A 23,555-nucleotide genomic window follows, 5' to 3' on the forward strand; every position below is an offset into this window, starting at 1 on the left:
GGAATGGAAAAAAAAACACCTTAAATACTAATAAGCAATGAAATAAAAAGGATTACGTGTTGTCTCCGTCCAGATTTGTTTTATTGTCCAGCAGATTATAGTAGTTGCTACTTTTATTCCATGGTTCGTAACAAAACCCTTGTCATCGAATGTTTATTTTATTTGAGCATGAAAAGAGAGAATAAAACTGGATAATGCAAAACTAGTTTTATACAATTGTTGTATCTCAACCTTAACTGTTATTGAACTTGATAGAGTGTCAAAACATATAAAAGATGAACAAAAGACATTCCGTCTATGACAGAAAATTGGTAAACTCAAGGCAAAAAAAAAAACCCACACAAAGACAAAGAGCTTAAATTGCTGTAAACCATTGAAAAGTCATATATTTCAAATCAAAACTATTAGCAACATGGTTAACCATATGTATTGTTAACCTTACACGGTAAACCATTCATTTTTGAGGATTCGCTTTTGTCCAGTAGAGCTTTTACCATTTCCAAATTCAATTATTTTTCATTACTTTTTTGGTTATGAAGAATACTAATTTTGCACTAACATATACTGAAGGGGCATAAGCTAAGAGATATGAACAAAATTTGAACGTGATTTTGTTTGGTTCAATCATTTATCAATTTGAAAGTAAAATTATGAAATAATAATTTGTTATTAGCAGCCACTTTGGTTTTTGAAATGTCAAAAAAGCAACGACACATCGCTGATGAATTATTCACTTGAATGGATTTTGTAATTGGATTGTACAATAAAAGATGGAGGTATACCTTGCATCTACCTTACAACGCTTAAACCCGCTGCATTTCTTTGAAGACTTATTAGATCAGTGTGATTCATAAGTTTTTTTCGTTTCTTGTTTTGTTGTATATATATATATATTAGATAGTTAGTTTTTCGGTTTGAATGATTTAAACTAGTCGTGTGTGGTGTCCTCTATAGCTGCTGGTCAGTGCACTTGTTGACGACTTCATTTCGACTTTAAAGGTTTACTTTTACAAATTGTCACTTTGATGAAAGTTGTTTCATTGGAATTATTGTTTCAGGTAAGGGTGAAGGTTGATACCTATCAAAAGGTTTAAACACGATGCATTTATTTGCACCTGTTGTTAGTCAGAAACCTGATGTCAAGTGGTTGTTGTTTGTTGATGTGGTTCATAAGTGTTTCTGGTTTCTCTTTTCTATATAGATAAGACCGTTGATTTTCTTGTTTGAATGGTTTATACCATTCATGTTTGGTGTCTTTTATAGCTTGCTGTTAAGTGTGAGCCAGGGCTCCGTGTTGAAGACCATACTTTGACCTTTAACAGTTTACTTTTACATATTTTGACTTCTTGGATAGTTGTCTCATTAGAACTCATATAAAATCTTCTTATATCTATTAGTACACTCAGTTTCCTTAGAAGAGGTAGGTTTAACCTAGTTTATAGCTAGAAACATGATCAACTTATGATATTCTTCACGTACTTTTAGCTTACACATTTGGTAGAATATTGTTGACAAAAGAATAGTACCAAGCTGTACAACTGCTAAAACAAATGGAGAAAAAGAAAGCACCACAATCGAAGGAAGACACATACATAAACCGTAAGCGTTGTATTTGTGCAATAATAACCTTAAACATCATAAACTATACTATTTGATATTCAAATTTATTAAAATAAAGCAAGTATTCTGCCAAAAAAACACAAATTATGCATTTCTATTATTATGTGACAAAACTACTAAGATAATATAGGGGTATATGTTATACAAAAGAAATTATTAAAAAAAAAGTATTGTATTGGTCTATATTTCTCTGAATATTATCTGAATGTCATATTGAATGTTTCTTAGACTTTTTTTAGGTCCCTTGGATTATTCTCTCTCTTAGAATTTGAAAATTTCAAATTACGTAAAAATGGATTGCAGCTGCCCTTTCCTTGAATTGTCTTTTAAAGAAATGTTTCATAATTTTAAACATCAGGCTCAATATGTTTTTGATTGGGGAAGTTACTTTTGTTTGTGTAAGAACAAGACACAATCAAACATCGTAAATACATTGAACATGTATTGAAAAATTAAGTAGTATTTTTTATGAAGACAAATCGATTACAGCAAAACCAACACTTACAATAAATAGTCATTTGCTGAAATTATTCCCTATGATAAAAAAACAATCTAAATATATATTCGTAAAATTATTTGCATATGGTGAAATTGTTGATCATACTTTACTTGCAAACAACAAGTTCAAAGAAGTGTATAAACAAAACGTGTATTCTGTTCAGTTATATGTGCTATATCTGCATCGCAAGTACAAAGAAGTGATGACTGGCGTTAAATGTCCTAACTTCTTTTCTTTTCCTGTAAAACACAAAAAACAAAAGAATCCAATATTGTATTTTTAGTTTTACAAAACGTTTAAATGTTCTCATATTTCCTAACTAAACAATTGTTTTCTGATTTGTTCTTTAGTTGACAAAATGTATAGTATGAATTATAAATATAAAGGATTTAGTCTTGTTAAAATGACATCATTCACTTAGATTTACAAAACAATATTGTACCACTTTTTGGTATTCATGTTCTACTATACATGGATTATATATAATCTATACAGTAAATGAATTCTTTTTGGTCTTGACATCATTTGTAAAGACTGAAATTCTAAAACGTTAAGTCTTGTTAGGATTTGAAAGTATTTTGTAGATGTTTTCTTGTTGTTAACACAGAACTGTTCATGCATTTCCTAGCCGACAACCAAGGACTGTTTCGTAAATTTTTAGACACGTTCGTGATGTGTTGTTTGTACATGTAAACAACTACTGAAATGACTCTTCAAAGACTGGATAAGTCTTAAGTAAAACAAACAATATATAGCTTGATAACTCAACAATAGAGTTAAAATATACCGACGGGAGATTCAAACTCATAAATCGACAGTAAACTGACAACGCCATAGCAAAACAGGAAAACAAGAACATTAAAAGACAAACAACAGTACAAAATATATAAAAAGACAAAATCCGACTTGGCAAAACTAACCTTATCAAAAATCGGGATGAAACAGGCAAAATGACTCTAAAGTGAGAGGAGAATTGTACCAAAGGTAGAAACAAACTCATACATGTTTGTCGAAAACGAACCAATGAGACAACTCTCAATCCAAATAACAATTTATTAAAGTAAACCATTATCGGTCAATGTACGGCCTTCAACATGGAGTCTTGGCTCACACCGAACAACACGCTATAAAGGGCCCTAAAATTACTAGTGTAAAACCATTCAAAAAGGAAAACCAACGGTCTAATCTATATAAAAATCAAGAAACGAGAAACACGTATAAATTACATAAACAAACGACAACTACGGTACATCACATTCCTGACTTACGACAGCTTCAAATATTTGCAGCGGGATTAAACGTTTTGATGTACCAAACCTTCTCCCTTTTTTTGAAACAATAGTATAACATCACAACATATAAAAACACACGATAAAATATCAATTGGAAGGCTTAACTCAATTAAAACTGTATAAAAAGACCCGAAACAAAAAGCGAGATGCTTGGAATGATACAAATATCCAGTTTATTATTAAATACCAAGTCTTTGTTTCGCAGTTAACAATTGGTTTATTAGGGATATCAAACTGATTAAGTCGACTTCTCAATTGTGATTGGATCGATATATAAAACATTATTTTGCAACAAGTTACCTTATTTATCTTATGCCAGCCATTTTCCATTCAACGTTTCCTATTCTTCCAGCATTTGTTTCTTTATTATTTTTTGTATTCGAATTACCAATGTTTTCGTTCTCGTTCCCATTGTTACCATTTCCGTAGTTCTTACTTCCAAGGTTCCAGTTACGTTTCCATTTACTGCCTCCGATATTTCCTATTCTTCCGACATTAGTTTCTTTATTATTTTCTGTATTCGAATTACCAACGTTTTCGTTCTCGTTTCCATTGTTACCATTTCCGTAGTTCCCACTTCCAAGGTTCCAGTCACGTTTCCATCCACGGTCTCCGAAATATCCTAATCCTCCGACATTTGTTTCTTTATTATTTTCTGTATTCGAATTACCAACGTTTTCGTTCTCGTTTCCATTGTTACCATATCCGTAGTTCCCACTTCCAAGGTTCCAGTCACGTTTCCATCCACGGCCTCCGAAATATCTTAATCCTCCGACATTTGTTTCTTTATTATTTTCTGAATTCGAATTACCAACGTTTTCGTTCTCGTTTCCATTGTTACCATTTCCGTAGTTCCCACTTCCAAGGTTCCAGTCACGTTTCCATCCACGGCCTCCGAAATATCTTAATCCTCCGACATTTGTTTCTTTATTATTTTCTGAATTCGAATTACCAACGTTTTCGTTCCCGTTTCCATTGTTACCATATCCGTAGTTCCCACTTCCAAGGTTCCAGTCACGTTTCCATCCACGGCCTCCGAAATATCTTATTCCTCCGACTTTTGTTTCTTTATTATTTGCTGTATTCGAGTTACCAACGTTTTCGTTCTCGTTTCCATTGTTACCATTTCCGTAGTTCCCACTTCCAAGGTTCCAGTCACGTTTCCATCCACGGCCTCCGAAATATCTTAATCCTCCGACATTTGTTTCTTTATTATTTTCTGAATTCGAATTACCAACGTTTTCGTTCTCGTTTCCATTGTTACCATTTCCGTAGTTCCCACTTCCAAGGTTCCAGTCACGTTTCCATCCACGGCCTCCGAAATATCTTATTCCTCCGACATTTGTTTCTTTATTATTTTCTGAATTCGAATTACCAACGTTTTCGTTCTCGTTTCCATTGTTACCATTTCCGTAGTTCCCACTTCCAAGGTTCCAGTCACGTTTCCATCCACGGCCTCCGAAATATCTTATTCCTCCGACATTTGTTTCTTTATCATTTTCTGTATTCGAGTTACCAACGTTTTCGTTCTCGTTTCCATTGTTACCATTTCCGTAATTCCCACTTCCAAGGTTCCAGTCACGTTTCCATCCATACCTTCCGATATATCCTAATCCTCCGACATTTGTTTCTTTATTATTTTCTGTATTCGAATTACCAACGTTTTCGTTCCCGTTTCCATTGTTACCATTTCCGTAGTTCCCACTTCCAAGTTGCCAGTCATGTTTCCATCCATACCTTCCGATATATCCTAATCCTCCGACATTTGTTTGTTTATTATTTTCTGTATTCGAATTACCAACGTTTTCGTTCCCGTTTCCATTGTTACTATATCCGTTGTTCCCACTTCCAAAGTTCCAGTCACATTTCCTGATGGAGAATGAAAATAGTTATGTTCATACGGCCCGTTATAAAACAGACAACTAAGTATGATTGAAAGGTATCACATTAATTTCTTGTAAAAGAGAGGGACGAAAGATAAAAGGGGGACATTAAAACTTATATATGTTTCAGGAAAACTTCCTAAAATTGAATGACACGTTAGGCAAAAATTGTCAATGTCGAGAAAAATAACACACTCGGAAGCGATATTATTTTCACCATCGTTTTATTTTGTATGTATTATTTAGTATTCAGTATATAAAACTCAGTGAGTTTAGAAACTAAACCAAAACCATATTAACAAGATTGATCTTTTTGGCTTTTTATGTAAAACAAATATATAGCCTATACGAGAGTTTCAAAATTTTTGTTTAAAGCATCATAGTAAGAAAACTAAAATGATTCTAAGCTATGAATTTTTAAAACACGCTGAATAAAAAATACGACTAATTTGGTTTTACCTGAGATAATTCATATCAGTATCAATGGCAAAATCATCAATGTCATCATTTATTTCTCCAAGATCTGCATTTCTGTTTTGAATGGTCTGTCCTAAAAAAAAACAACAGAAAAGTTGTATTTTGGTATTCATTGAAAAAAATGTTACCCAAGTTAAAAGTTTTGCAGAGATTTTGTGTAAAAGTATTAAATTTATTATGTCATTTAAGCACACACTAAAATACTCTTCAGAAGTGTCACCGGCTTGAGTGATTGACATTGCTCATCTTAGTAAAAATTTGGTAACATTTTCCAAACTTTAAATTCAAATTGATATTCTGTAAAATCTTACAAAAAAAAAATTCATACCTTATAATATAACTCATACATATGTTAACCTTTTATGTTTTTAATCAAATTGACAGCTGAAGTTACTATTGGGTCAAAATGAATTTAATAAAAAGTTGAAAGATTTTTTCATTTTGCCAATATGAAAAAAAAATGTGGCATGATTGCCAAGATACATCCATGTTGGTCTCACCTGGATAAAGAGTTATTGTCAAGTTTGGCCGAGAAAAAGAGATTTTAAGGGCTTAGTCAATTTATGAAGATAGCATGTTATTCAGATTGAAAAGTATGACTAAATCTGATTGGTCGATATGTGCACCCGCTATTTTTTTGTTTTCAGAAACGTCGTTCACTTTGTATTATACCAAAGGCATAATGAACTTTTTGCATTAAACCCTACGCAACTGAAATGTCTTTTCAACGCTAGTATGAGTTCATGAACATGTATTTCGTCAATTTTCCGCCCTAATTTTATTGATTGGTATATTCTATAATAACTCTGAATATCAACACAACAGTGTTAAATCTGCAAATTTGCAGAAGCAATTGTTTTTTCATCCCTCACTGGAATTCGAACTCACACTATTCGCACATCGATATTACATCGTCTGCACTCTGTCGAGCGCTCTAAACCACTCAGCCACCTAGACTGAACTATTAATTCAGCTTCCGCTGGCCTTTTGTTACCTTTCTTTGTCAGTAAAATATGGAGTTGAAAACACACTACGTGATATATTAGGCAAGAAGATATATTATAAATTGAATTAATGCGTTATCATACATATACCTTCATTTGAAGTCATTGACGAGAGAATATATGATACTTTCATTAAACACATTGTAAATTAACCGCGTAAATACTTTGTGGAATGTTTCTAAAAACTGTTTGTACAAAAGTTTGGTATACTTATTAACATTATATTCTTACCACTGACTGTCATGAACAGACAGCTTAATAGTACTACAGCCTTCATTGTTATTACTTTTCTGAAATAGAAAGAAAAAACTATATAGTATAACAATATTCGAAACAGAAGAACAACAAAAAAAAGTTTACCGAAGCCAGGAAATTTCTCTAAGTATTTAATATAAATAGATTATTTGAACACATGGGTACACGTATTAGTTGTGGAAGCCGGAGTGCCCAGAGAACACCCACGACCTTCGACAGAAAAAAATGACAGTCCTAGTCATTTAAGATTGGAGTCCAGTGCAAACGCACGAGCGGGGTTCGAACTCACAACCTCGTGTTGACTGACTGGTGAAAACAGTAGTTACTAATTAGACCAATCGGACATTGAGACTCCTCTAATATATTCGTGAAATAGTATGGTAATACAAAAGGGGTTGTTGAATTGATTAGTTGGCTCATTGATTCAATAATGCTTAAGGTCTCTTATCGAAATTTGTGAATAGAAAAAGAAAATAACCAATACAAACAACAAATACTAAAACACTATTCCAGTGAAAATTGAATAACATCAATTACATTAAAAGTTGGTCTGCACGGGTAAACAGTTCAGCAAACTTAAGTCATACGCTGTTATGCATGACGTGTAACAGTCCGTTCATAAGTTCAGTGTTAACTAAATTAAAGTCATAACAGATGTGACAGAGACGTACATTTACAATACACACCAGTGTAAATCTGTTTAGACTGGTCGAGTATAAGTCGAACATTTTGAGTCCATATATGGACAATTTCAGACTTTTGTTGGTTTGTATCGGTAACGACACATCGAACAATTATTCTAATGCAACAACGTTAGTAACGTTCATTTTGCTTGGATAACGTCACTTTCTTACATGGCATCAATTGAAAATTGATGCTATGGGACGTACGCGCAAGCGCAGACGGCATATGACAGATTTTAAATACATGTTTTAACGTTGTTTTCTGTCAGTTTCATTAGAATGGAGATAACAATATTGTATTTTAAGCTCCGACGGCATCAATTGGGGATTTGATGGTCGCAAATACCCGTTTACTGCCTCCGCTAACGCGTCGCCAGTAAACTTAATTTGCGACCATCAAATCCCCAATTGATGCCGTCGGAGCTTAAAATACAATACAGTTATCTCCTAAATAGCAGCTAACCCTGTGGTAATAATTTTCTTCCTGAATTCAGAAGACATTTTGCAAAAAAGTACCCTCTAGAAACTAATTAATACTTTATTATGTTATTGTTCTATCATCAAGTTGAAAATACTTTGACAGACACAATTTTGTTACTCGCGTAGTGGTAATAATCATATACGGATTCTTTAAAATACTTAACAACTTCTTGATAATTTTAAATCTCGGTCTGTTTCTGATATTATTTTTTTTACATACTTTTGATTTTTTTAACCCTGTATACCACCATTCCCCATGTGATTTTTTTTTAATACTTTGAACGACAAAATTATTTTATATTTTTTCCTATGTGACGTTTACATTTGATGAGATTGTGACACAGTGATGACTGCTGTACCCATGTTATTACTATTTTACCTAATATGTCTGTTTTGTTCACGCATCGTTGTAAATATAATGGAATTTGACTGTCATACAAGTGTTAGGTTAGGCGCTATAAAACTAGGTTCAATCCACCATTTTCTACATTGGAAAATGCCTGTACCAAGTCAGGAATATGACAGTTTTGGAAAATTCTTTTGATTTGTTTTATCATTTGATTTTCTCATTTGATTAGGGACTTTCCGTTTTGAATATTCCTCGGAATTCAGTATTTTTGTGATTTTACTTTTTTATATATTTTTATTTACATTTCGTGTGTGCCCATTACTGAATGCGTATTTGTCTTCGTCAGGAACGCTTAATTAAATTAAATGAACTTGAATAAGACGCGTGTTTTGTCTCAAAAATGACTCATCAATAACATTCAAATAAAAAAAGGTATATAGGCAATAATAATGTACGATATCGAAGAGCATTGAGGATTCAAAAGATTTTAGATACCTTACAAATGGTATTGCTCGATTTTTAGTGATTACCGACACTTCTGTGTTGAAATTAATAATCATTGATATAGTCATAATTGTAAAATTAACTTTTAACAAAACTTAGAATTTTCTGAATTGCGAAAGCTTTTCTACATCAGGAACATTTTACCGTAGCTGTACATAGCTGTATTTGGCAAATCTTTTAGAAAATTTTGGCTCTGAATGGTTTACAACTTCTTACTTGATGTCGCCTTTTTAATTTTTTTTTTCATTCGGGCGTAACTGACGTACGAGTCTTTTGTAGACGAAATGGGCGTATGGCGCAAATACCAAATTTTAATTCTAGTATCTTTAATGATATAAATAAAAGAAGATGTGGTATGATTGGCAATGAGACACCTCTCCACAAGAGACTAAATGACTCAGAAATTAACAACTGCAGGTCACCGCACGGCCTTCAACAATGAGTTAAGCCCATACCGCATAGTTAGCTATAAAAGCCCCGAAATGACAAATGTAGAACAATTCAAATGAGAAAAACTTACGGCCTCATTTATGTACAAAAAAATGAACGAAAAACAAATATGTAACACATCAATAAACGACAACCACTAAATAACAGGCTCCTGAATTGGGACAGGCACATATATAAAGAATGTGGCGGGTTCTATATCATTACAAAGCGCATGACAAGTACTACTGTTTCAAGAATAAAATTCATCAGGTATCATTTGTTTTTTGTCGAATTAATTATTAGTCCTGGACTATACTTATGCATTTGTAATTATGAAAATATATGTACGAGAAAAAGAACTTACCTTTTTGGTTGGGCTGACCAAGCTGCAATTTTCAATTACATTTTCAGATGTTTATATATACCATTTGTTCAGGTTATTATATATAAAATTAACCATAATGATTAAAAATGGAAAAAAAAATATTTAAGTACTTGCTATATATACATGCAATTAGTATATAATACCGTATTTTTATGACTGGCCTTTTCGTTTCGTCACATAAATGACAATAATTGTTGATGTTTGTCTCCTTACATGTTATTTACTGAAATATAACAATTAAGAAAAGTAGAAAATTGTTATTTATGACAGGTTGTTGACAAATAATTATGATAATGGTTTTGTTCTATTGAATTATAACCAAGGCCAGTACTATGCTCGTCCCTGACCTGGTTATTCATCTTGCTAGGTTGAGGGAACTAGCTGGTAGCTTTCATATGAATACATGTTAACGTAACACAGATTCAAAGTTCAATATATAATGTTTATTAAATCAGCATTCAGTATAGTTTTTCAATCACAATAATCACATAAGTTCATGAGACATATAACACCAGTGTCCAATACGTGACTATAAAGCAAGTGTCCCAAACTACATGGTCAACTAATATATATTGTTTTTCATTATTTAATTTACATAACATTGATACTCAATTTATTTACTTTACATAATAATGCTAGTTTATCTATTTTCCAAAATATCAAGTCTTTGTGACATAACATAAAATTAACTTAAAAAGTAAGAAATCCCTTTTGTATATACAACACTTCTCTAATCCCTAATTCTCTATTTTCATTTAGCCCTCAGAGGATTACATAATAATTTGCTTTACACTGAAGATTTATATTAACTATATATCAAGTAAATTTTTTCTTAAGCTATAGCTAGTGCTAAAAATCTTAACTAATACTAAATTATAACAATTATTTGAATTCCACATTTTAACATTCTGATATCTAAAATATACTGGTTATAGAATTTCATTTGCACGATTTTAACATTTCAACAACAAATACTGTGCCATTTTATATCTGAGATGAAATAGCAAAAGAATCAATAAGAAAAGCTCCTTACACGGATTAACCTACTTTTGTGTATTTTTAGTATATTCAGCAATAGAATGTATGACATGTAAAAAGTTGAAAGGCTGTGTATTTTAAGTACATCTAGTATTATCTGTTTTCACTGTCATATGCACAATTCTCTTATATTTTTTTACATTTAGAATTACTGGATAGTAAAGCAAAATATCTTAAGTTTGTTGTTGATGTGTTCAGAAATTTGCATTAATATATACATGAAGTAACATGTCATATTATCACACCAAATAAGTAAATAGAACGAAAATACAGCCATGCAGTGTTTATCAAAAATATTTTCTTAACATTACTTTTTTTTACGAACACGTTTAACTTTCACAATTATATCTGTTTTGGGACATTTTAATAGCTAGTGTTTTATATTTGTTTTATTGCAATTGAAATGTCTATGTCTGACTGGCAGGGTTCATCAGACATTCACCTAAATGTAATGGGTTCGTGGAACAATGTGTAGAGATTTTATAGTTCTGTCTATTTTTCATTGTTTCTCAGATGATATAAGCTACATTGTACATGTACTATAGTATAGGATCACTAATTTTGGCATCTGGAATGAGTGTAACGTTTCCATGTTTGATTGGCCGGTTTCATCTGACAATGAACTAATTTTCCTGGAGTGGATGTTTAGTCTTTTTCTCTGTTACTATTATAAACCATTAATATTTGGTATGGAAAATCTATTTTATATACAAAACTACAAACAAACAAACAAACAAATATGATAAACAGCATGACATCAACTGAAACGAAATAAATAAAAAAAAAAAACATCTATAGGTCAGCATGTAGTATTGAAGAAAAGCGAAGTTAATAATTATTACAACTCGCTCTAAACGGTGGTGTGATTAAATGAAAGAAAATGTGTACCTTAGTATTAAACAATGCGAGTCATCTTGTTTTGGACAGTTTTACTTTAAATGATATGAGTTATTGTGTCGGTCATTTACAGTTCGTCTATTTATTTAGAAATACATTTTTACTAACAAATTGTATAATAAATTGGTGGTGACAAACCCGGTGAAATATAAGTTAACTCAAGATTTAATATGTTTGACTCATTAATGCCATGTGAAGAGCTATTTATTAAAACAATCAAGAATTTCAAAAAAGACTCCACTCAGAACAATAAACAATACAAAGAAGAGTCAATATTGCACTTGACTTAACTATTAAAAAAAGCCTGTTAAATACATTTAAGAATATTTTGTTCTTCCCATAGCTGCAAAAGATGCGTTCAGTGTTTATCATAACTTAGATTTTTTATATATATATGAATCAAAATGGTTAACACGTTAGTTTTTATAATTTTGTATAAAAAAGTAGTCTCAAGAGCTGAAAGTAATCAAATGAAATCTATAAGTTTTCATGCCGTATGAAATAAGCCCTCATGAATAAGCAGTTTGACAAGAGTGTATATTATATTTATGTACCATGTCAAACTTATGAATCGGGTCTATGCACCCTTCAAACTAACTCAGCTAATGAGCCAATGAAAACCAGCTTTTCTTCCCTCAATGACTATCGACAAAGTTAAAGTTTTATAGTCATAAAAAATTGATTCACTAAGAATAACTAAAACAAGCGAAATAGCAACTTAAATTTATCTTAGGATGTTCTTGATTGTCATGAGATAAGAATCATACATATGTTAATAAAAATCGCGTAGAGCTTAATGTGGTACATTGTTCTCGTTTGTTTGATGTCCAAACGTAATGTAAAGGTTACCATTAATTCGTTTCTGGAGGGATGTAAATAAAAAAAAGTTTTTTTAAATTCTTCAAAGTCAAATGAAAATAAATGATTTGATTCAGATACATTATTCCTAAGCAATTAGCAAGACGTGAATAAGTGTTTCAAATAACCAATGTCATTGTAAGTTTATTATGATTATAGGCTCTTATTATGTAAATCAAAATAGTTGCCGGATTCAAACTGAATATTTTCAATGCACGTTATCAGATAATAGTATGCTTTTCGGTAGAAAGGCTTACACGGGGATGTATTAAAAAGTTTATCTTTTGTCATAAAAAAGCTCAATATCGTATAAGATAAGTAGATGTAGGTAACAAAGTTCTTATACATGAATAAGGTATCATTATTGTTTAGTTGAAACTTGTTTTAACGTTTACCAAGCTATACAATTGTTTGCCAGCTTCTCTCTGTGATTAATGTAAGATAACCCTAATAAAAATAACAATAACAAAATCATCTATCATTATTGGGAGATAACACAATAAAGTTTTCATTGATAGTCTTTTTAAAAAAAGTAAAAAATGTTTTATGCTGGTTCCAATTATAACTTTTCACTAAAGCATTTGACATATTTTAAAATGTTCTTGAATAAAGCTGTGGCTCTGGTGTTCTGTTTTTGTATTGGTGTGTATGTGTTGGTTGTGTTAGGGGGTGTTACAATTCTTTCATATATTTGTCTTTCGGGATCGAGCATTTCAGATTAATTAAGATAGCATGTCTGCTTCATTTGACTTCTGACATAATTCTATACACTATATTTAAAAGCAACAAATGATTTAACAAGTGTCAGGCTTAATACTGTTCTAGACTATATGATGCAAACCACAACATGAATCAGTGTATTCCTGACAGCAAAATGAAATATCTCAATAGTGTTTCTCAAATTAAAAGTAGACTTTTTTAAAATTATTACCAGAATACGGCTTTAAAAGGAATAATTTCATGATGTCTTGGGAGAAGATGCTCTATCTATTATTTTAGAATAATTTGTTCCATCACATTTAGAAACTTAATGTAGATGAGGTGACCATGCACATCCATCACGATCTTGCACGGTCGGAATATTTAAATGTTACAAAATAATCTTTATAAGTTAATATAGTGTTTCAGGTTAGTCTAACTCTCGTATACGTATGTGGAGGTGTGATTAGCATAGCTGACGTAGAAAATTCCACAGTGTCACTTCCCGTTTTCCGATGTCAATATCAATATTGTCAGCTGTAATGGATAATAATGTTTCCCAGTTCAAAAGAATGCACGTACCTGGTCTCAAGACATTCCTTTCAAAACGAGGAATAACATGTAGTCTTTATCGGAAGCAGCAGTTGGTTAGGCTATTTGAAATTGCTATTGAATTGAAGTTGGGAGCTACGCAAACACAGGACGACTACAAAGTTATGGACTCGTTTCAAAGAACAGTGGAAGTGAATGGGGCTAAATGTGTTTTGAACTGGAATTTAGATTTGCGTGATTTACCTTTAATAGAATCATACGACATTTTGATCTATCTGATGAAAGTTGGTCAATTGAATGAGTCACATTTATCAAATTAAAGGAGAGATAATGGATTTAATTTTTATACATCCAATCACATTCATGATGTTAAATTGCACAGAATCATATAAATACTGAATATTTCTATGTGAGAGCAGCAAGTGTTCCCGAGACCAGCTAGTCAAAAAACCCTTATAACCCCTGGGTTATTGTTAGAACAAAAGGCCATTTCAGAAGTGGTGGATGCAATTGTGTTGTGTAAGTCTGATTAGCGTTACCTTAAATAGCTGGTATCATATCAGGTACTGCATTCAACCAATAGTTTTTTTTTTATTACCGTCTTACAATTATAAGAAATTAACAAAACCATGTGCAGCTTTAATTACCTTTCTTCATATCAATACAAAATATATATACCTCTGTAAATTGGACATCAAATGCTTTATAAAGGGTTCAGTGCTTATTCGACATCTTATTATTCATAAAGATGTTGATGACAAAAAAATTGAAACTAGAAATAGTTAACTTGATAAATATATTGTTCAGCATTAAAACAAATAGTTTTTAATCTGTTTAAATATAATAGTTAACACAGATTTTATCAAAATATTTTCAAACTCTAACCCTTACACTAATATCATATATGTATAATGAAAAGATTTTCAGTTATTTAAAAACAGCTTTGTTGGAAATATAGAATACTATAAATTTAGCAGTTATTGTGTTGTTTTTATTGCTAAAATACAACATGATACACAATCGCAGTAACTTTTACTTGCATTTTGTATATTTATTTTTTTCATATGGATTAAACAGAGTTTTTCTCAATATCGCAAAACTTTTTTCGTCCCCGAGGGTATCACCAGCCTAGTAGTCAACACTTAATCGATTTAGTGTTGACATGCATATCAATAATGTGGTCATTTTATAAATTTCCTGTTTGAATTTTCCGAAAAAACTAAGGATTTTCTAAACCCAGGCATAAAATACCTTAGCCGTATTTGGCACAACTTTTTGGAATTTTGGATCTTCCATGCTCTTCAAATTTGTACTTGTTTGGGTTTATAAATATTTTGATATGAGCGTCACTGATGAGTCTTATGTAGACGCACCGCGCGTCTGGCGTACTAAATTATAATCCTGGTACCTTTGATAACTATTTATACCACTGGGTCGATGCCAATGCTGGTGGACGTTTCGTCCCCAAGGGTATCAACAGCTCAGTAGGCAACACTTAAGTGATTAAGTGTTGACATGAATATCAATAATGTGTTCATGTTATAAATTTCCTGTTTACAAAACTTTGAATTTTCCGAAAAAAATAAGGATTTCCTTATTCCAGGCAAAGATTACCTTAGCCGTATGTGGCACTACTTTTGGGAGTTTTGGATCTTCCATGCTTCTCAAGTTTATACTTGTTTGGCTTTATAAATATTTTGATATGAGCGTCACTGCTGAGTCTTGTGTAGGCGAAACGCGCGTTTGGCGTACTAAATAATAATCCTGGTACCTTTGATTACTATTTAAACCACTGGGTCGATGCCACTGCTGGTGGACGTTTCGGTCCCCGAGGGTATCACCAGCCCAGTAGTCAATACTTAAGCTATTACGTGTTGACATGAATATCAATAATGGGGTCATTTTATAAATTTCTGTTTCAAAACTTTGAATTTTCCGAAAAAAAAACTATAGATTTTCTTAGCCCATGCATAGATTACCTTAGCCGTATTTGGCACAACTTTTTGGAATTTTGGATCTGCCATGCTCTTCAACTTTGTACTTGTTTGGCTTTATAAATAGTTTGATATGAGCGTCACTGATGAGCCTTGTGTAGACAAAACGCGCGTCTGGCGTACTAAATTATAATCCTGGTACCTTTGATAACTATTTACACTACTGGGTCGATGCCACTGCTGGTGGACGTTTCGTCCCCGAGGGTATCACCAGCCCAGTAGTCAATACTTAAGCGATTAAGTGTTGACATGAATATCAATAATGTGTAATTTTCCAAAAAATATGAATTTTCTTATCCCAGACATAGATTACTTTAGCCGTATTTGGCACAACTTTTTGGAATTTTGGATATTCCATGCTCTTCAACTTTGTACTTGTTCTGTTTTATAAATATTTTATAAAATATATTATAAAGCGTGGACTAAATGTAGTTTTCATGAATTTTTACAGCATTTTATATCAAAAAATGAAGAATTTATTAGATCTAGTATAGAGATAAAGGGTTACTTTAAAAATAGTGACAAAAATATTACTTGAATAAGTTATTTTATACATCTTTGAAAAAAATAGTAATAAGACTTATTTAAGGAACATATGTAATTGTTTTGGGTTACAACTTATAAATAACATCAAGTCTTAATTAATTCACAAGTTTCTATCTATTTATATCTGTCTACCTTCAAGATTTTTGAAAAAAATGATATTTTAATAGTCCCAAGAGACCAATCTTTGACCCAAAAGCGTCAATATGAAAGTTAAGTGCGTCAGAAAGGCAATTATAGTAGTGTTTCAGAAAGATTAGATTTTATATTTCATGGGGAAAATAACCAGATGACCGTGAAAATTTGCTAAAGCTATTAAAACCTGTATAGTTGGACACCTATAAAAATAATATTTTAAAAAGTTACTTATATAAGTAATATTTAAAATAGCCTCGTTTTCAACATTACTTGTATAGGTAATCTTAAATGTTACTTGTTTAAGTAATGCCCCTGACTGTTGAATTTGGAGATGAAAAAGACAATTTCATTTTAAGAAGTATTTTACAGCAAAACAACAAAATAAACACACTAGCAATGGAATATGGAATAATCAATGAACCAATTGCCAGACATTTATACTTTCAGAATTATAAAAAAAAACATAAATGTGCTAAAATAACTTTATGTGGTTTTCGTGTATCAAAAGCTAAACCATTTTTTGGAGCATCATCTCATGGAATAATTAATTGTAAATGTTGAGGGAAAGGCTTGATTGAAATCAAATGTGGCTCTTCTTTTAAAGATTCAACTCCATAAGAAATATGTAGACATATGGACAAAAAATATCACATATTTATCTATAAAAATCAAAATGTATGCCTATAACAAAGCTCGCCATGGTACACACAGATTCAGGGACAAATGTGAGTGTGCAATATAAAATGGTGTGACATTATTTTTTACACGTCTTACAAATCGTTAATTTGTGAAATTGTGAAATAATTTACTTTAATGAAGATTTTTTTTGCTTCAATTGTTGCCAAATTTGACATGTTTTCCAAAAATAAATTGAGAAAATACTATGTAATAAATAGTTGCAATGTGACTGTGAACATATAAAACTGAATTTTTACTTTGTCACGTTCATGTTTTTAATGTACTTTGTCTCTAAAAAAGTAAAAATCTTTCAATTTTCATTTAATTAGTTACTACTTGTGGCTTATCCAAGTTGCAAATGAATCCACTCACTTTGACCATTTGATTGGCTATGGCTTTTATTTTTTTGTCCATCACCAGAGTCAACATACAAAACGGTTTTGGCGTTCTGATTGATCGTTCCGCATGGATTCTATTAATAACATCTGCTGCAGAGAGTGGTTACCCTTTTCCCAATTTATTTTTCTTTGTAAAGGAAGGAATTACTTGTGTTGCCCTTCGATCAGTCAAAAGATCACGTCTTGATGGCCACTTAGTGCAAGGTGTAACACCATATGCATTAGATTTATCCATGTGGTAAATATCTGAGATACTCGATATTCTGATACACTAAATAAGTCACCCAAAACAAATGATGAGATAGCAAGACGTAGCTTCATGTAAGTGAGAATGTATTCATGGAATTTTGAAAGTTTTCTCGGAGGTGCACTTTTGCATCTGTCTACACTTTGGTAATTGACATCATCAGTAGATTGTTTACCCGACCAGAACTTCACTTTTAGTTCAACTTCAACATATACATCTACAAAATAAATATACAAAGTCATGAATTTTAGCTTTATTAAAATCTGACACTGATTTGACGATTCTTCAGTACATACATTTTGTACATCTTTAAGTATTAAAAAAAAAGATGTGGCATGATTGCCAAGGAGACAACTTTCCACAAGAGACTAGATATCACAGAAATTAACAACTACATACCGTCACCATACGGCCTTCAACAATTCGCAAATTCAATACCGCATAGTCAGCTATAAAAGGCCATAAAATGACAATGCAAAACAATTCAAATTGAGCGTATGCTCCCTAACTTTCTATTGATTAATTTGGCCTTTCAATTATTTTAATTCAAGCTTCACTGATGAGTGTTGCATAGACACAATGCATGTCTTGTGTAGAAAAGTGTATAGGCCAGGTGTTAAATGTATGAACACAATAAAATCCAACAAAATACACACATTATCACGGTTCAATGAGTCATTAATGAGAGTTTACTTCATTTAAAGGCGTAAATCTAATTTAAAAATGAATACAACATTGTAAAAAGTTTATCAGTAAAAATACATCAATCAAAAAATCATAACAATGTTTTATTTTCTAATTAACCATAAAAAGAAAAATCACAAAAAGCACCTAGATCAAAATCAATATCCACATAAGATATGTATGTCCCCTTATGGTAACGATGATAATCACGAAACAGCGCTTTGTATATTAAATAGATAAACTTTGAACAAGAGTTATTTCTCTTTAATCGTATGGTGTACACACTCAATCAACCAAAATCATTTATCATTCTGACGGCTTTGTTTCATTAAAGGTTATTTTTTTACAATTTAAACATTTTACATTCCGTTACTCAATTCTGTAAAATAATTATGATATCTTTTTGGATTACTTTCTATGTCATAAAATTTAGCTAGACAAATAAGCAAAATATTCCAGAGCGACATTCAAACTCATAGATAAAAAATAAACTGATAATACCCTTGCCTAAAAAAGTAGTTCACATTCGTAGAAAGGGGACGGGATTTTTTAAAAGACATTCGGACATATCCGACATCATCTGTGAAATGGATAACGAAAATCAGTTATACCTACATCATAGCACCTATACCCAAATTACGTCATACTGAAACCTTTAAATATAATCGATTTTTCTATCTTATTCGTCTTTAAAGAGAATTAGCAAGAGATAAAATAGTAAACTCAAACAGAGTCACCATACAGTTTATCTTCATAGTTAAACATAGTACAATTTAGTCCATACGAATCTCTTTCGATGTCCTTACTTCGTTCCCTAGGTTCTTGTTTTATTTTCTGATTGCGTGTTATATACTTTCATTTTTTTTTCATTCTCATTTATATGAAATCATCGTCTTCATATGACAATCGATGAAGGTTGTTTGCGATATCAATTTGTATTGTTTAAACATACATTGTATTTCATTGTCCAAAAAACATTGAAAATAGGATAAGACACAAGTTTTGCTAATTTTTTATATGAGCGTCACTGATGAGTCGAAACGCGCATCTGGCGTACACAATTATATACGAATAAAGCGTCTTCTCTATTACATACAACTAATAAATAACCGAGCAAAATAAAAGATTTAATGATAATATCATAAACAATATTAATATGGAGACATGAAATAAACAAGAAGTTAGACGACATGGCTCATCGATTTTTCTAAAAGTCGAGTTGACCGTAAATGTATTCATGATAGACACATGGTTGTTTTAAATTTGGAATAAATATTCACTCTAAAAGAAAGTTATGATTTTAACCTTCATACAATCTGACTATTACTCAAGCAGGAAAAAAACCCAGCGATATGGCATTTTTTTAGATGATAATATACCCATATTTTGACTATTTTATTTATTGTGTCTGTTTAGTTAACGCTTCATTGTAAATATAACGGAATTTGATGAGACTGTCACCAAAGTGAGAGGGTTAGCGATATAAAACCAGGTTTAAACCACCATTACTATATTAGTACAATGCCTGCACCAAGTCAGGAATATGACAGTTCTTGTTCATTCGTTTTTGATGTGTTTTGTTATTTGATTTGGCCATGTGATTAGCCATTTTGAACAAAACATTGAGGTTTTGTATCTCATGTTAAGAATATATAAATTCGTTTGTCATAATACCGATACAGCCGGAATATTCATTTGAAATCCAGGTAATATAACTGACTTTTATCATTAGGCTGACATAATTAGTTTTGTTCGTCCCTGTAGCTAATATATTTCGATTAATACTGCAGACAAAAGAAAATTAACAAGTTTAACTAGATACAGAAATTATGTTTATTTAATAAAGGTTCTTTTCTCATGTCTGTATCTACCACCCTGTATCGCATACCCCGTATCGCACCACTTTTGACAATGTTGACTTTAGATGAATTTGGCTATCAATTTTATGTATTTTTGTCGTAATGTTTGTCTTTGAGCGCTCCTGATGGAGGTAAATCAAGAAAACCGCAGCGGACGCATTGAAATTATTAAACGTGCTGTTTTTCAATTTTTTAGACTGTTTTTGGAACTCTTGAGTTGTTATCCGTTGAAATGTTAGCAGACGCCAATGTCGGACATGTCAACTCTCTTGCTGCTAGAGGGACGCATGTATCCATATATTTAATTGATCCAAGCACTTGTTCATAACCGCATGTCTTTCAAATATTGATTATCTTTTCCCTCTAATATCTCCAATGTAACGTGCATGACGTGATATACCGAATGACGTCAAAGTTGGACATATGACATCCAATTGCTGTATTTCCTGGCATGATACGAAATGTAACCACATTTAATTATCGACGACAAGAGGTTTAAGCCGCAGTGTAAAAGGGAGGAAAATAGAAATTTCTTCAACCATATTTGAAATTGTTTCATATCGGAATTGGTTATTTTGATTGTATGTGCATGATTTAAAAAAAAGATAACAAAATGATCATCTCACAGTTTTCCTCTGTCATTTACTCGGACACTTTGGCACCGAAAAAAATCGGCGCGAGGACAATTTGCCATTCGTGAAGACAGTTCGGCACTCAAGACAAATATTTTGTGATATGAAATCAGTTAAAGTGTACATTATAAATTCGTCATCTGTGTTTTTTTGTCATTTGGAACAGTAGGTGTTGACAGGACACCCTTTAGCAGATATAGTAGATATGTTTCACCATGCATGAAACAATGTGTATGTTAATGTATACTGGTAAATTGTATCTACGGTTATATGCATGGATCTTAAGTTGAATAAAAAACACATGTAACACATTTCAAACAACTCATTTCAACTATTAATTTATTTAACAATAAAAAAAAAACAGTGAAGAGACATCGACATGACTAGATGAACAGTAATTGCTTAGAAGAAGCACACATGAAAGTTAAAGAGTCCAAGAGTGTAGCATGAAAAGTCGGCCCTAGGTCTGCCTACTGTGTGATATTAAATCTATATTGGATAGTATATCAATCCTTAACCTATATATAATTTTCGTAAGAAAACTTCAATTTAGACAATCTAAATACCTCCGTTTTAATAATGATAAAATCCGTAGCACATGCTGTATCACCCTCGACCAATATTACCTTTCAGGACTTCGGCCCTCTGCTGGTATTGGTTACTCGGGGTATTACAGAATTTGTTACGGTTTTCACTGTGTATTATTCTCTCTATATATCGCTGCAAACGCAAGGAGACGAGAAAACACAGCTTATAAAACAAATTAGGACCATTTATTTGTGAAATTCTCTAAATGAACTATTTGCAAAATAAAATGTATTACAATAAAGCAAGTAATCTGCAATTTTGACATATAAACCACATACATAAAAAGGTGCAAAAAACACAAAACAGTTAATCTAATACAAGACTCATTAATCATGTTAACATATCATAATATTTATATGCAATTTCAAAGAAAATAAAACTTGATGCTGCACGTCTTTATTTAAGATTCTTTATTTTACTTGACAAACAGAAGACAATGGCAATGTACAGGATTTTCTACAACAACAACCCCAAATACATTTGCGTTCTTGTCAAAACTATCCTCGGTTATAACCTTAACGTCCTCTTTTTTTCTTAAATGACCAGCCCCTATTCTGTCCATTGTTTCCGACATTTCCTGCTTTAAATACATTTGTATTTTTGTGATTATGTTTCTGGTTATTGCAATATTTGTGTTGCCATTTACGGAATTTTCATTTCCTTCGTCGTTACTGCCGATACTCTAGTCACTTTTCCGTTCAGGATGTTCAAAATTTCCTACCCCAATTTCATTTAAAATTTTGTTCTTGTTGTCAGTATTAGTATTGTTATCTGCTGTATTTCTATCGCCTGTATAGTTACTTCCTATGCTCAATTTTTTTCAGATTTTCAGAATTCTTTTCCTTCAAAAATTTCTTTCATTTCGAGCACCTATCACAGTTGTGTGCTTGCTCTTTTTTGTATTTGTATTGCCAATGTTTTGTCGGTGGGTATAATGTCTCCTATGCGATCTTTACCAATGATGCGAATTTAACTCAGTCAAAATATGAAAATTAAGAATAAGACACAATCGTTAAAACTGCAGATAAAACGACTTTTTATTTATCTAAAGATCTGAGACAATTAAATCACATCATTAAAGTGTTGAGACACTGGTATATCATATTGGTCAACCAATTCGTGATGTTCACAGAACTATGAAAAAAATAAGGATAATAATCTGCAATTGTTACATTGTTACATTGTGACACCCTCCCCCCTCACTTTTATTTCGTATATTTTTAAGATCGATCAGTTCGATCTGTTATGAAACATGTCTCTAGTGAGCTTAGAAACTGAACCTCTTTTATGATCCACCAACTCATGATGGTAACCGATAAACCTTCAAACTAATAATAATTTTCACTAATATTGAAATATTATTGAGACAACAAAGACTTTAAAACGTTTTTGGATTCGAGCGCCACGGATGAGTCTCTTGTAGACGAATCGCGTGTCTGGCGTATATACAAAATTTATTCCTGGTATTTATTATGAGTTTGTTTACAACCACTGGGTCGATGCCACTGTTGGTGGAGATTTATTTCCCCGAGGGTATCGCCAGCCCAGAAGTCAGCAATTTTTGGTGCTGACATGAATCATCATTGATATGGTAATATTTATAAAATACTTGTTTACAAAATTTTGAATATTTGAAATACTTAGGCTTTCCTACCTCAGGCATATATTACCTTAGCTGTACTTGGCAAAACTTTTAGGAATGTTGGTCCTCAATGCTCTTCAACTTCGTACTTTATTTGACCTTTTTAACCTTTTTGGATTCGATCGTCACTGATGAGTCTTTTGTAAACGGATCGCGCGTCTGACGTATATACAAAATTTAGTCCTGGTATCTATGATGAGTTTATTGGACAGATGATATGCTACTACTTCATCATGAACAGCTGTTCA

At 31.9% G+C, this 23,555-nt stretch overlaps 1 protein-coding gene across 1 annotated transcript; it reads right to left on the reverse strand.

Annotated features, from left to right (window-relative positions):
* Positions 1-1,657: 1,657 nt before the first annotated feature.
* Positions 1,658-8,214, reverse strand: LOC143074035 (uncharacterized). Its single transcript, XM_076249588.1, has 5 exons — positions 8,177-8,214; positions 7,007-7,065; positions 5,754-5,844; positions 3,712-5,280; positions 1,658-2,358 (listed from the first exon to the last, which is right to left on the reverse strand). The coding sequence occupies exons 1-4, from the start codon at positions 8,212-8,214 to the stop codon at positions 3,717-3,719; spliced, it is 1,752 nt and encodes a 583-aa protein (XP_076105703.1). The 3' UTR covers positions 1,658-2,358; positions 3,712-3,716.
* Positions 8,215-23,555: the final 15,341 nt, after the last annotated feature.

The sequence above is a fragment of the Mytilus galloprovincialis genome, chromosome 5, assembly GCF_965363235.1.
Source record: "Mytilus galloprovincialis chromosome 5, xbMytGall1.hap1.1, whole genome shotgun sequence".
NCBI lineage: Eukaryota > Metazoa > Mollusca > Bivalvia > Mytilida > Mytilidae > Mytilus > Mytilus galloprovincialis.